A 14,789-nucleotide genomic window follows, 5' to 3' on the forward strand; every position below is an offset into this window, starting at 1 on the left:
CCTAGTTCATGTTCACAAAGGAACCACATTAAACGCATTCTTTTATTAAGCCTATAGATACAAAATTCTTACAAACCATTATGTTAGTTATTGATTATTATATCAGATAAATAATGTAGCATTTGTTGAACTGAAGGCATAATATTTGTCTGTTGTTTCATCAACAGACAGTTTCGCTACAGCGATCAACGAATACAATCAAGCAATTATATTTTTAGAGCATAGTTTGGGGCGCTCACGAGCCAATGTAAAGAATCTTTATTTGATACAAACATACCCTTTAGGTAGCCACTTATAATATAACCAATATAGCTTTTGGAAACGGAAATAATGTAATTTTAGATATATTCCGATATTCTTGATAGAATCGCCAGCCTCCAGCTCAGTAGATCCTATAATTAATTTGCATTAGGTTTATATCCATGTATCCATGGACAACGACAAATGTTTTTAGCATAATTCGATTTTGTATAATAAAATTAATATAAGTAAATTAACAATAAACTCATTCAAACAAATGGCATCAAAGGATGTTCTGTCCTGCAACGTAAAACAATTTTTCAATATAACTTTAATTTATAAAAAAATGTTTGTCTTCCTCGAGCATAGGGACTATTATAAAAATGTGAACATGTGGATTTTCTGAACAATTGCAAGAGGATATTTTGAACACTTGCGGAATATTCTTTTTTCTAGCACTACAATGTCTTAGTTTTCGATTTCAAATATTCAGTGGCTGTTTTGTTTGTTTCATCTAATAAAGGACACCTTATTACTCGTTTCGTATGCTACGAGTTAACTAATCTACCTTTATGTAATACGAATATGTCATACATGCTCCCATAACTGTCCCATTTAGTATAATTCCCATGCATTGTTTCACATGGGCATTAATGAGCATCGGATGTTCGCATATAGTTCGCAACGATTGGTCTTGCGAATGTTTCCTCACTTTCATAAAGCTGACAAAAGGGGCCAACCAACTGGTGAGCAGAGTAGGCAATACTTTCAAAATTTATAATCGCTTGTATAGGCCAAACTCTCTTTGAGCGTTTCTATCCTAGGTCCCATGTTCGAGATCGAAGCAAATCCTTTCATTTGTTTTTCGATTTTTGTTGCTTTATGAGTGTTGGCCGACGTTGTAGTTATCACTTTTATGCGTTTCCTTGATTTATCGCTGTGGAGGGTTTTACAATTGGCCATAAGAGGTTTCCTTCCTTGCCATGTGATGATGGTGATGATTATGTTTGGATGCTAGACTCAATGTAGCATTTTTTGTGTGTTTAGTTTACCCCGAGTGGGACTTTCACTTTCCCCAAATGGTATAAAACGGGAAAAACAACGACGCAACAATCAAAACATATCGTTTATGTTTTATTATGCGTTCACATATGTGTGCAAATATTTGTTTTTCTTTTTGTGTTGCACATGCGCCATGTGGAGGATGATGGCAAGGCGCGTTTGCAGTATCATTATCATCATCGTCATAATCGACAATGTCTTTGACGGGGGTATCGGCATGTGCGCACCTTTTGCACTTAACGAAATTTGGAAAATCATGTAAATGGCTGTGTATGTCACTTTTCTAAAGCTTGTTCAGTACTAACAAACATCGAAATTGTTGGGATAAGCAGCGCTCATGTATTGATACCACATAGTAGCAAGCGATGTTAGAAAGTGCACCCCTCTTGGTCCACCACATATCCATGTGAAAAATGCCATTTCATTCCACGCACATCATCCACCTTCTCCACCTTGTTGTCATTTGCTGACAACAAATTGAAACTATTGACTCTTCGCACATTGTTTATCGATTATATCCCCAATCCCCTCCCAATGCAATATCATGCAACAACAATACTGAGAGTAACAAGAGACATAAAAAAAACATCAACATAGTCCTCATTGCCAGAGATAGAAACAACACCGTTAATTAGTGAGTACATTGAGCAAACCGTCTCATTTAAAAATACCCAACAGTGGAGAATAATAAAACAAAATTTATGTTTGCCTTTACCATACACGTTGTGAAAGTGTTTTTACAAAATTTGGTAATGATTTGATTTAAATTTATCCCCTGTCTATTTTATTGGTAGACAAATTAAAGTTAATCGCGCAAAAAAAAACTGTAGTGTGAACGCTTAAACAAAAGAGTTTCACTTTAAGAGGTCTACGAATATGAGCAACTCAATTCTATTATCAATGTTCGCACTTGATTAAATGGGTCGGGGTGAAATGGTTAGTACACCCGCATACAAAACGCCGTGGGTTCAAATGCAGTTTCGACCGAACAGTTTTCCAACTGTGTTTTATGTTTTGGTGATTCATTCGGACTTGACTATAAACAGAAGAAGGTCCCTTTTATTGAGCTTAACATTGAATTAGTCATTGAGTAATTCCTGTGGTGGACTTATTGGGAGTCCACACACAATCGACTTTTACGGCAGTAAAAATATATGGAATATATACTCACCAATAGCAATCTGTGTCTATTAGGGATTCCCCCCAAATTTGGGATATTTTTTGTAGAAGGAGATACAATTCTTGAAAAATTTGGGGACTTTTCGAAATCTGTTCAGTGTAATAAATTAGATTTTTACATTTTACAGCAAAGTAAACTTTGCTGCTCTTTGGCTAATTTATTAAAGAAATTAGCAGATTTTTTGAAATCTTTTTTGTTCTGTTCTGATAATAAATCGGGTTTCAAATAATGATTTAAATGAAATTCAGTTTTCACACATTCTTAAAAAGGGATTAAAGAAGTACAGCGAACGTACATGTTTATATCGACCCACTTTTAACAACCCTTCATATTGATCCATTGCCCAATTTTATTTCGTGGGTATTTAGAATAATACATGCTGACCGAACTCCCATTTTTATTTCTGGGTCATTTAGAAGTCGTATCGTGGTTTAGTCTTTTGAAATCTTGATCTCATTGAAAGTCGCCATCTGCCAAAACAAACATTTTATAATTTAAATGTTTAAATTATCACGAATTTTCTAAAGACATATTTGAATAATTTTGAACTCCAATTTTTTCCTTCAAACTACGAAACTTTTGAATATGTGACAAAAAAATAATTATGCCTAAAACGTTTTCCTCAATTTGTCCAAAAATATTATTTATTTTTGTGAAATCAACGCGACATCAGTGTTTGTAATACAGTTAGTAAAAATTTTCTAAAATTAACCAAAAATTTTATTCCTGGTAGGTTCACTAATTTGAGTGTATTATTTAATTCATTTTTTTGAGTGTATTACTTAATTTAATTTAATTTTAATTTAATCATAAACAATTTTTTTCATGAAACATCCCAATATGGGTCCAGACGATCTCATGGTGATAGATTGTTCAATGTTTTGGAATCATCAATTCAACTTCTATTGTTTGTCCAAATCAACTCAAATCCTTTAAAATTCTACTTTGCAGTACACAATTTTTATTCGCCAAATAGCGTCGTTTTATTATATCTGTGGATGGTCTAGCGTAAATTTTAAGGTATTATACAAACAGTTACGACGCATTTTGGTATTTTGGATATTAAAGAAATAGTTTGATCCTTAAAGTATTTTTGACATTTACTGTATTTTATGCAGGTATATAACATTGACAGTAGAAAACCAGAAAAAAATGCTACTCGAACCATCACTGGTGGATATTGCATTTTTTTCTTTCTAAGCTGTTGTGGTAAAACCAATAATATTATTTATTAATTTGATATTATTTTATCGTTTGATTAATAGCACAACATTTTTATTCAAATCATTTTGTAGTTTCTCTTCGGCTAGACCATTTCCGTGACAAAATCGTTAGTTCAGTCATTCGGGAATTTGCCCTCAAATCAAAAAGTGTTTGAATTACAACATCAACGCTTATCGGACATTGGTGGGGTTCGTGAAGCAAAGCTTTTTCTATGTTTCCATTGACATGGTGGCATGCCATGGCATGCCGTTTAAGTACATAATTTGTTGTTTATTGTTGTGTTAACTAATAGCAGCGGCAAACGGGCATTTGCCATAGTCATTAAATAATGAACAACTTCAGCAAATGACAAACCCATTTGTTGACTCGTCGATTTGAAATTCTCGCATTTCAAACGTTTCTTACAGCTTTCAACAGAAATGTACGACATATCGGAGAAGCAGACACACCAAATGATGAAGCGTAGTGAAGTGAAGATGAGGCTAGAATGATTTGGTCAATTTTGGATATTTGAAGTAGACGCCGTCTAATTAATCTATTTGGAAGCTACTGCTGTTTGGAAGGCACTCAGCCACGAGTTTATTGTTAATGCTGCTAACATGAGTTTGCTGAGTTAATTGTGTCATCTGTAGTAGAAGGCAATGAACTGACCTACATACCTTTACAACTTGGAATTTTGATATTTGTTTAAGTGGGAGGGCAATACATATGTGGAATTGAGGTTTGGCGAAAAACCAAGCTTTACAAGTCTGACGGTTTGTTTTTCTGTTTATATTTCATGAGGCGATTTTATTCAACATCATAAGTCGATTTGTCAATTTTAGCCAAATGTGAAAAGTCAGTTAGTGTCGAATTTGAAAATTATCACACTTCTCGACTATTCAAAGTCGAATTTCCGTTTTCCTGGCATTGAATGTTGCCTAGTAAATTTTGGTTAAAATCAAGAGTCGAATCGCGTGTTTCGATGATTTCAAAATGAAAATTAAAATTCAGATTATTTTTGATTTGATTTTTTGGTAAATATTAAATTTTCAAGTATTGCAATGCAGTGCTTGCAAAAGTTCCTAGCATTCAAACCTTGTCTAAATTTCTCTATAAAATGTATCTAAAACTGTATGACTTGCAGACTGTACCGTCTCTTCATTGATACCATATCGGATGTTTGGGGTTGTAATATTTTCATGAAAGGGGCTAAGTACCTTTCTCTTTACTATTCATTAAGTTGTACATAAAATTCTGCATTTTCATTTCATTTATTTAAAGGGGACAATCTCGACAAACAACGTATATGAGGGAGTGTCATATTCTGTTTGTGTCTAAAGATGTCATGTCCCAGAAAAATTAATTTTAATATTCACACAAGGTAAAAATGATTTAAAAAAAAAAAAACACTTCAAAGTTCTTCTACAAAGCATATAGGGCCTTAGTCATACATGATGTAAGATAGTCAAATTTATTCACTTATTTTGTTTAAAAAATAGTTTTTGTTTACACATATTTTGCTCTCAAATTCTTTGCTGGCTGCTTGCCAAATCATTGAAATTTAAACAATCAATGGCTTTTTATACTAATTCACACCTTTCTAACTGTTTTTTTTTTGTTTTGCGAAATGTCTTTAAGCGGCTTTTGTCTCATGTCGGATTTGATCATCGCACTCAAATTACCGGTCTGCATTTTTTCGATTCTAATATTTTTCAATGCTAATTTAAAATGAAACTGACTTTTATTTTTGGTTGTTCAAACGATAAAAAAAAAAAAACAATGTGTTATTGTTTTGTTCACGCAGAAGCATCCATAATTGTCTTGGCATTAATGTTCTATAAAAAAAAACACTTTTTAAGTTGGTTTTTGTGTTATTATGGCTATTTAAAAGTATTTGTTTTGAATGAATGAATTCAATAAGGAAATTCAAGCTAAAAATTAATATTTGTGGAGATATGTTATACACACTGAGAAAAATACTTTCCACCGTAACGAAATTTTAAACTTAGATCGTTATTAGAGTATAAATAGAGCTGTTATACAAATGTTACATATTACGAAAGATCGAAAGAAGTGTTAAAAACTTTGAGTTCTAAGCATATAATTTTTACATCCAAACATGTGAACAACACTCTTTCTCGTCCGTGTAGAAACAAATTATTTTTGAGCAACATTTTGAATTATATTTTAATTTAATTAAAATGTTGATTGAGACAATTAATATTTTAATTGAATTTTTTTCTAACATTCGTTCAATAATTTTAGTTTTTGATTAAAAAATTAATTGTATTAGTTAATTTTTTAATTGATTGCATTTACAACTTCAATCAACTTTTAATTGGAAATATTTTGGTTATATTTTTCTGTGTAATAAATAATGTATAATACGCAATACAATTGTTGCGTACATTTTATATTTTTAAGTTAGCAAATAGAAATAAGCCTGGTAAGAATTATTGTATGTATTTGCATATAGGGAGTTTCGATGTCCTTTACACATTTCCCCGAAAACATGTATGCGAACTAACTATCATAATCTATTATCGTTTTTGACGTACTGTACTTTTCCGCAGAGATGGGATTAAAAACCAGATTTTTTAAGAAGGTAGAGTTTATTACCAATGGGATAATACACATAAAACTGTAATCCAATTTAAGATTAAAATAACAACTGTCATTTGCCAAATTAAACTTCTTGAAAACAGGTACACTATGCTGTCCTCTGGTTAATCTACAACTTTATTGCTATCCATGCAATACTTCTACCTGCTTTCGATAATGGGCGTTCGAAAGGACAAATAATTCCGCGAATATTTTTTATGCCGTGCAGATGCATTCTGCTTTGAAGTATTAGACAGGTAGCCAATTGCATATGAACTTGAGTCTATAGGAGACGTATAAATTATCCTTACACTATGCAGTAAGGACACAGTGTAGTTTTACATTTCACTCTGATCGTATCATTAAAACCTTACAACAGTTTAACTGTTCAAAATTTGTCTAACAAATTAAAAATTCACTTTGCGAAAGATAAAAACCAAATTTCAAAGATGGTTAACATCAATTTTAATTTTGAAAAACTTGAAAAAGATATTGAAAACTTTACATCCGTGGATGAACGTTAGTAATTAGTGTTATATTTGATTTTATATCATTATCAGGAATCGTTTTTATTAATGTTTTTTTTTTTGTATCAATTTTAGATCTGCAATTAGCAGCTGAACTTGGAAAGACGCTGTTGGAAAGAAACAAAGAACTGGAAACTCTACTGAAGGAGCACAAGCATACAATTGAGGAACAAGAACAGGAAATTGTGGTAAGTACTGTGTTAAGAGAATGGGTCAAATCTTTATTGGCTCAGTCATGCAATCCTTTAGTCTCTCTATGATAGTCGTTTCTTCACTTCAATTACACCCGCTATTCTGTCCGTCTATGTGGCATATTTAATGCCCCATTAACTAACTCTTGTAAGGTGGTACTGCCCCATTACATATCCGCACCACATTGATGTGTGCCGTTACTAAGTCTATTGGAAAAATATGTAAATTTGCTCCAAGATCAATTGATGATCGACAGAGTTCAATGCATAAGTGGATCAATCAAACTCACAAAAATCCATAAATTTAGGTGCAACCCAGTTTAGCTGCCAGCTCATGAAGAACATTCGATTTCCGTTCGCAATATCAAGTAAAGGGGAGAGTAAATTCTCAATTTGAAATGCAATCAAGCAAAACATTAACCATGCAATACGAAACAGAGGAGTAATGTCCGCTGTGAACCAATTTTCGGTGCGAAGACTACGAAAATTTTCTAAATTTATCTTTTGGCATTTTGATGCAGCTATTCTATGACCCGTATAGAAGAAATAGAATTTATTACGTGCTCATTTGGTTTTTCGTTATCTCGTGACCCATCTTGGCAAAAACATTAAAATGCAGTGCTTGCTATTAAGGAAATGACTAAGTGCATGACATTATGCAAATCTATTAATTGCATCTTTGTTTTTTTTCGTTGTCCCACATTTGCAGTATTTGAAAAAACATACCACGGCATTGCGTGAAGTAAATGATTCCCGTCTGAAGGTCTATGAACAATTGGAAGTTGGTATCCAAGATTTGGAGCGTGCCAATCATCGTTTGCTCGTTGAGAATACAGCAGATAAGAAGCATATTAAAACGTAAGTAGTGATTGCCACCTTAGCAAAGGAACATTAAATGTATATGAATTGTATGGGTATGTAATTCCAGGCTTGGCCACAACATCGAGAATCTTGAGGCTCGCACCGAGGAACTGACAAAACAATTGGAAGAGACCCGCCAACTATTGACTGCAGAAAGACGGAAAAATGAGAGACTGGTATCGGAATTGGGCAAGGTGGGAGGAGAAGCAAACGCCGTGAAACTAAAGCCTGTTGGAAACAAGGATAATGGTGAGGTGGATGTGAAATCTCCTCAACCGGGATATGATGCCAACACTACGGCACCAGAAAACTGTAGTTTTACATTCCAATCACCTGCCGCCCGAAACTCGACTGGAATAAGCGGAGTTGACCATGACAGCTCTCTGGATCTGAGTATGGTCGGGGGCCAGGAGGGCAATGATGAAATCATTAAATTGGTTAGTGATTTTGAGGCAACCAAAAAGGCTTTCATTGCTGAACAGCAGCGCTGTGGGGAATTGGAGGAGCAATTGGTGGCCATAAGTAAGTAGATTGAAGTCTATCTTCGATTGTTGTTATTGATCTAAAATAACCCTTTAACCATTTTACAGTTCAAGAAAATCAAACTCTCCAAACACGTATTGCTCAAAGTAGTGGCACCGAGGAAATGAAGTCCATGCATGATGAACTCTCCATTTTGGATGAAGTCAGGTGTGTTAGAGTACACAAAATTTCAGTTCACACAAGAGATTAACTTTGTCAATTTTTCGTTTTCTTTTCAGACAAGGACAAATGTGCAGTAGGTGTTTGCGTTCCATGGATGATCGCATCAACGATGAACAATCATCCCTGGCTCCCACGGAAGAGTGCGAAGAAGATGAGGAGAATAGTCTGTTGGATTTGGAAGGTAGTCGAGCTGGTGACAATGCCAGTGAGCACTCCCAAGCGATCTATCGCTCCAACATGTCAATCAAGGTGAGAAATTGTTTCTACTTCAAATCACTCTTCTATGGCTTATTGCGAGGTTGACAATGTGATCAAACTAATTCCATGTATCATGGTGTACTTGTATTCGTTTGTACTCCATAACAGCTCGCCTTCATTTTCGTGCACTCGTCATTGCATCACCATCTTCCATTAAACATATCCGAAATGTTGTTAACATTGGAATTTCCGTTCACACATAGTCCATTTGTACACATAGAACTAATGGTGTTTTGGTTTTTCTTCTAATGCTCTCACTCTTTCTCATGCCCTTCTCTCTCTCGGAGAGGCTAAGTGATGACTCTGTTTTTCATATATCTGTTAATGTTAATGGTATCTGTCGTGTACTCACAAAATGAATGTTGTGTCTAACTCAAATGGTTTAGAGTTGAATTGCAGCTTTATGTTGGAGTGGAGAGAGTTTATATGTAAGCTCACGCCACATTAAATCGATCGTGTCTTGTAACAGTAACCGTCTTATTCACACACACTCTCTCTCTTATCCGTTTCCGTTTCCACCTTTGTTGTTTATAAATTTCTTCTTAGTCTAAAATTTAGCCAACAGAACAAAACACCATGAATTTGTTTCCTACTACTTCTTTTTTTGATTTTTTCTTCTTTTTTGGTTTATTAGGCAAAGAAACATGTAGCCACGCCTACTTGTCCGATTTGTTCAAATATCAACACAAAGTACCTGCATGAACAAATGCCAATATCTCTAGATACGGTGTTGTTAGAAATTTGGCAGAAAACCGTCAAGCGTTTCAGTTTCATGAGTTGGCTGGCGAAAATGCTGCAATGGCCGGCAATAGTTTTAAGCCGTATGATCGCTTCCATACCGGACGACGAAGACTTCTCACTGCTCTTTTGACCATGACAAAAGACGTAGACACATAATTCTAACGCTTGCAACGAGAGTGCATTTTTTTACCATAACGAATTTTTTGTACTTACCGCGACCATTTCACAAATCACAATCACCCGGAAACATTCCGCTCTAACCGAGTAGTCACAAATGCAGACAATACGCAACGTTCTAAACGTTCGAGACATTTTAAATGTGCCAAGGCTTTGTTTTTTATGTTGTTGTTTTTTTTTAACAAATTTCATCATAGACTAATTTAGTTAGTAGGCTTTATTTAACCGAGTTTATGTGTGGATAATGTTATTTATTTTATTTGTAGTTTAAAGTAACAGGAAAATGACATATTTTTTGTATAGAAACCTCCATATACATACATACTCATATTGTTTACTTAGTCAAGTAAGTCACTGAGCAAAAAACGTTAAGACAGACAGGCTGGACCTGGAGACAGTTGATGTACTGTTCCAATTTGAAAATCCCCAAGTTCCCACCGATATCTTGCCATTTTGCTAGTATTACCCATAACCCCACAATTAGTCCCTATGCCTTCACTAAACGCAAATCCACACTAATACTCATAACCAAATTGATCCTTTCCCTCCCATGACTATGCAATACTATGCCATTGCCTGTCCAGTGTGGAGTGTCAAGTGTTTTTCTCAACGTTTTTCGTTCGCTTTTCTTTTTATGAAAAACTCATTGATGTCGATACCCTAATTTCGTAGTGGCCAAAGTCAGAGCCAATGTTTTTCATTCCTAATTCGGCCAAATTTTGTTCCAAATTTTGTTTCAATTTGTTTTGTTCCAAAATCGGTTCGACAAGGATCACAATGGAGCTATGGTATCGAATATTGAGAATAGAATATTCTGTTTTGTATTTGATTTTGATTTTGTTCATTCATTATGGTTAACCATGACAAAATGAAGATTTGTCCATGTGTGTGTGATAATTAAATCTCTTTAGTTACAAAAACAAAAATATTTGAAAAAAATGATTAATAAATGAAACAACGTTACAATGCTACCGTCAGTTGTTGTTGGTAATTTTTGTCAGTGCATGAGCTCAAAAGTTTGTATCTACTCACATACATACATACAATATATTTAAACATACATATACACATGAATATTTTATTTATATATATATTTTTTTGATTTTGCCTAGCTCTATAACTCTCTCTATCTCTCTATTTATTCCCGTATGAGTCCTTTCCTCTGCCTCTATTGCTCTCTATTTTTATATCTATCAATCGCCCTCATGATTACAATACGAACGAGTCAAACGCTCTTTCTCTCTCTTTCTCAATGAAATGGAGCATTGTTAATTTCGTTGCAAACTATAGAAAGTGTTTAGTTAATGGAATAAGCGTCTTAATAACCATCTAAACATCCCATCCCCATTATGCAGGTTATGCCCCAACATCCCGACTCTTTGGATTTGAATGTTCCTGGTAGTCCTAATCCATACCGTGATTTGGTGGAGAAGTACGAAGCTTTACTGGAAGTGCAACGGTCATCGATTGCCCGCAAGAACACCAACGGAGGCATGTCTTTAGCCGAGGAGTTCCAATCATCCGGGGAGTTTGCCCAAACGCAAAAGTTAATGTTGCAGGCAGCTCATGCTGTGGTAGCGGAAACCTGTAACACCTCCACCAATGGAGATGGACCTAGTAGTTTCAATGGCAGCATGTCCAATGACAGCAAGACCAATACCAAAGCTGAGAAAAATCGAGGTCGTACTCCTACGGAATTCTCTGAAGCGGAAACCTCCTCTTCAGGCTATTCGGATGAGACCAGCAATAAGGCTACCCAAACGGATGAACGACCTGGCTATTTCCTCTGCTCTATTGGGGATGGCGAGGACTGCAAGTTCAGCATTTACGATGATGCCAGTCCAATAGATTCTCGTTTCCGCAATCGTCCCGAGTATCGTGAATTGTTCAAAGAGATATTTGCCGTATTGAAGAAGGCAGCCGAGAATAAAGAGGAAGGTGACAAACTTCCATTGCTAGATGATACTCACCCAGTGGCGAATGCAGCTCAAAAAGTACCTCCAGTGACTCCTGCCAATGAAGAACTTCCCATTGACTTTGGCGATGACTCTCAGAGCATTGTCTCTTCTGCCGTTTCGGAGCAATCCTTCGCCATGTCCGAATGCATCACCAAGTTGGAACGTAAAACAGCCAAGAAACACATTATCGAAAAGAATCAAGAGAACAAGCCACCCATGGCCACTTCCATAGGCCAGCTTTCATCTCCAAGTGCCAAACAAATTATCGAAAATGGCCGAGTGTTGACTCCATTGAAGCGAGAACCTTTGGACTATTTGGCTGTAGGCGTTGGTATTAAGAAGAAGAATCGCCGAAAGAATCGCAACTTCTCCAGTGACCGTTCCGAATCCCCATTGGCTCTTCCCACTCCGCCACGGATCTTTGTGGCCAGCGGCAAGAAACGTAAAGATGTCCGGCCCTATGTTGAATCTCCCATGGCCTCAACCTCCAATCAATCACAAACTACACCTGGTAGCTCAAGGGCATCACGCAGTGGTCCCAAATATGAATGGAATGGTAATTCCATGATTATTTACAATCGCAGTCTCAGTGGTCGGGCAAGTCGTGAAGTGGATGTTAGCAGTATCCCATACAGGCCCAGTACCGTCTCGCAGGATTTGCATAAACTAAAGAAGTTGGATCTGTCCTACGCGGAAGTATTGCGACGGGCCGATATCTGCAAATCACACAATCAACAGCAGCATTACCAGCAACAACAACAACAGCCACAAAGGAGAAGAAATCATCGCCACTAGAACTGTATAGCTGCAAAGAACTAAGAAACCAAATTCCCAAGCTCCTACTAATCCACCTCCTTTTTGTTCAACCCAGTGTTATATGCTGAAATGATTAAGTATTAAGTAGGTGTTACCTCCCCTGCCCTCCCTAACTGTTTGCTCCCCCATTCTACGGCAGCAGTGTTCAGCCCATGTGATCGACTTTAAGACCTGCATATGGGAACCTGAGGCACTCGATTCTGCTGCTGCCACAGCGCTCAGCGTCTATTCATCATCTGCCATTTACTTACTTTAGGCTTACAAGGATCAACTTACTTGATTTAAATTTAGTTTTTAAAATTGTTATATACGTATATTGATATATTTTATCCCTTTGGGGTCTGGCCCCTGTTTTTCTCCACTCTACGACAGCTGTCTCGTTTCTTTCCCTGTATATTTTCTTCCATTTCTTTTAAGTTATCATCGACTATTGATTTTAAGTGAAGCTCATATTTTACAACCACATGAAAATGTTATTCGGATTTTGTTTTAACATTAGATTTTAAATCGATTAAGAAGCAGGCGGTACTTGAAGAGGCATTGAGTTATTGTGGGCTCAGCGCACAATCCGCATTGATACCTACATACCTACAATACTTACTACTTAAATTAACTATTAATTATACATAAAAATATATATTATTTGTAATTTGTAAATAACATGAGTTTGAAACTAATTTTATTGAATCAACGAATAATGCAGTCGTCCCCGGAAGTACCCAATCGTCCCCTCTCTAAGCAGCCTCCCCCCCAATCAAATGAATTGGATATCCTTTTGATTGAAATTTAGCCCTAGTTAAAAGCAAACAAATATAGTCGACAAATAAATTATAATACAAAACATAACTATATATTCCAAATGAACAAATTATTTTACAAAACATCATTGAATATGGACATTGGCGAATGCGGACTATCTAGAGCATAATCCAAGACATTGGTATATAGTTCGAGCCAAAAATGCAGAGATAGTCCCAGAGGCTCTGTGATTCTCTTTTGCCAGTGAATTTTTACTCAAATTAAGCATAATGAACAATAGAAACAGAACACACATATTTCAAACTAAATAAAATTTAAATTATAATAAACTACAAACAGAATACTGAATTAGTTACAATAATTTAATCGTATTTTCAATGCAATGGTAAATCGGATGGGTAGGTATAAAGCTTAAATGATCACTATCTAAATAAAATTTAAATAAAATTCAAAACATAAAATTGAATTAGTTACAATAATTAAATGGTATTTTCAATGCAATGGTAAATCGAATGGGTACGTATACAATTGGAAAGAGTTTTTGAGCTTACAATATTCACAAACTGCAATGTGATACAATTAATTTAATCATATTGTCAAGTTGAACAATGTCAAAATATCTCCACCTTTAACAATTTCTTTATTAGAAGTTACTCGACGAAATGTCGGAATGTCTTTAGCGTTATATGGAGATGAAGACACATATAATTCAAATAAAAACTATTTTGTACGAATTTGATATTTAGTAAAATTGTGTACTTCATTTGTATAAAACTTATTTTTCTCATTTTTAGTAGTTCATGTTATTAGAGTAAGTAATTAAAATAAGGGACATTTTCTCAAATTGGAATAAAGCAATCAATGTTAAGGAACTACAAATAAATTTAAATCTAACAGGTTGGCTGATAAGTCCCCGGTCTAACAAAGAAAAACACATTTTTTTTTGTCAAAATTCGTTTTTATTATTCAACATAGTTCCCTTCAATAACGATACAACGATTATAACTACCTTCCAAGTTTTTGATACCATTTGGGTAGTACTCCTTCGGTTTTGCCTCAAAATAGGCCTCAGTTTTGGCGATCACCTCTTCATTGCAGCCAAAATTTTTCCCTGCGAGCATCCTTTTGAGGTCTGAGAACAAGAAAAAGTCGCTGGGGGCCAGATTTGGAGAATACGGTGGGTGGGGGGCAATTCATGAATTTTTGCCATCGTTCTCAAAGACTTGTGGCACGGTGCGTTGTCTTGGTGGAACTACACATTTTTTTCTTCATAACGCTCCAATAACGCCATATAATAGTTTTTTTGATGGTTTTTCCCTTCTTAAGATAATCGATACAAATTATTCCATACGCATCCCAAAAGACAGAGGCCATTACTTTGCCAGCGGACTTTTGAGTCTTTCCACGCTTCGGAGACGGTACACCGGTCGCTCTCCACTCAGCCGACTGTCGATTGGACTGAGGAGTGTAATGATGGAGCCATGTTTCATCCATTGTCACATATCGA

General features: G+C 35.5%; 1 protein-coding gene across 4 annotated transcripts in view; it reads left to right on the forward strand.

The window, feature by feature from the left end:
* The window catches only part of Cen (cerebellar degeneration-related protein 2-like), an 87,805-nt gene extending 74,162 nt beyond the window's left edge, over positions 1 to 13,643 (forward strand). For 3 of the 4 annotated variants that reach the window (XM_075298472.1, XM_075298474.1, XM_075298471.1), the window contains exons 2-7: positions 6,892 to 7,004; positions 7,717 to 7,865; positions 7,936 to 8,390; positions 8,459 to 8,558; positions 8,630 to 8,822; positions 11,105 to 13,643. In XM_075298472.1, the coding sequence (XP_075154587.1) occupies positions 6,892 to 7,004; positions 7,717 to 7,865; positions 7,936 to 8,390; positions 8,459 to 8,558; positions 8,630 to 8,822; positions 11,105 to 12,502 (2,408 nt within the window). In that variant the 3' untranslated portion in view covers positions 12,503 to 13,643. Of the gene's footprint in view, positions 1 to 6,723; positions 6,809 to 6,891; positions 7,005 to 7,716; positions 7,866 to 7,935; positions 8,391 to 8,458; positions 8,559 to 8,629; positions 8,823 to 11,104 lie in introns of those variants that run through there. The other variant, XM_075298473.1, reaches the window with a different exon arrangement.
* Positions 13,644 to 14,789: the final 1,146 nt, after the last annotated feature.

This window comes from Haematobia irritans, chromosome 3, assembly GCF_050003625.1.
Source record: "Haematobia irritans isolate KBUSLIRL chromosome 3, ASM5000362v1, whole genome shotgun sequence".
Classification (NCBI taxonomy): Eukaryota; Metazoa; Arthropoda; class Insecta; order Diptera; family Muscidae; genus Haematobia; species Haematobia irritans.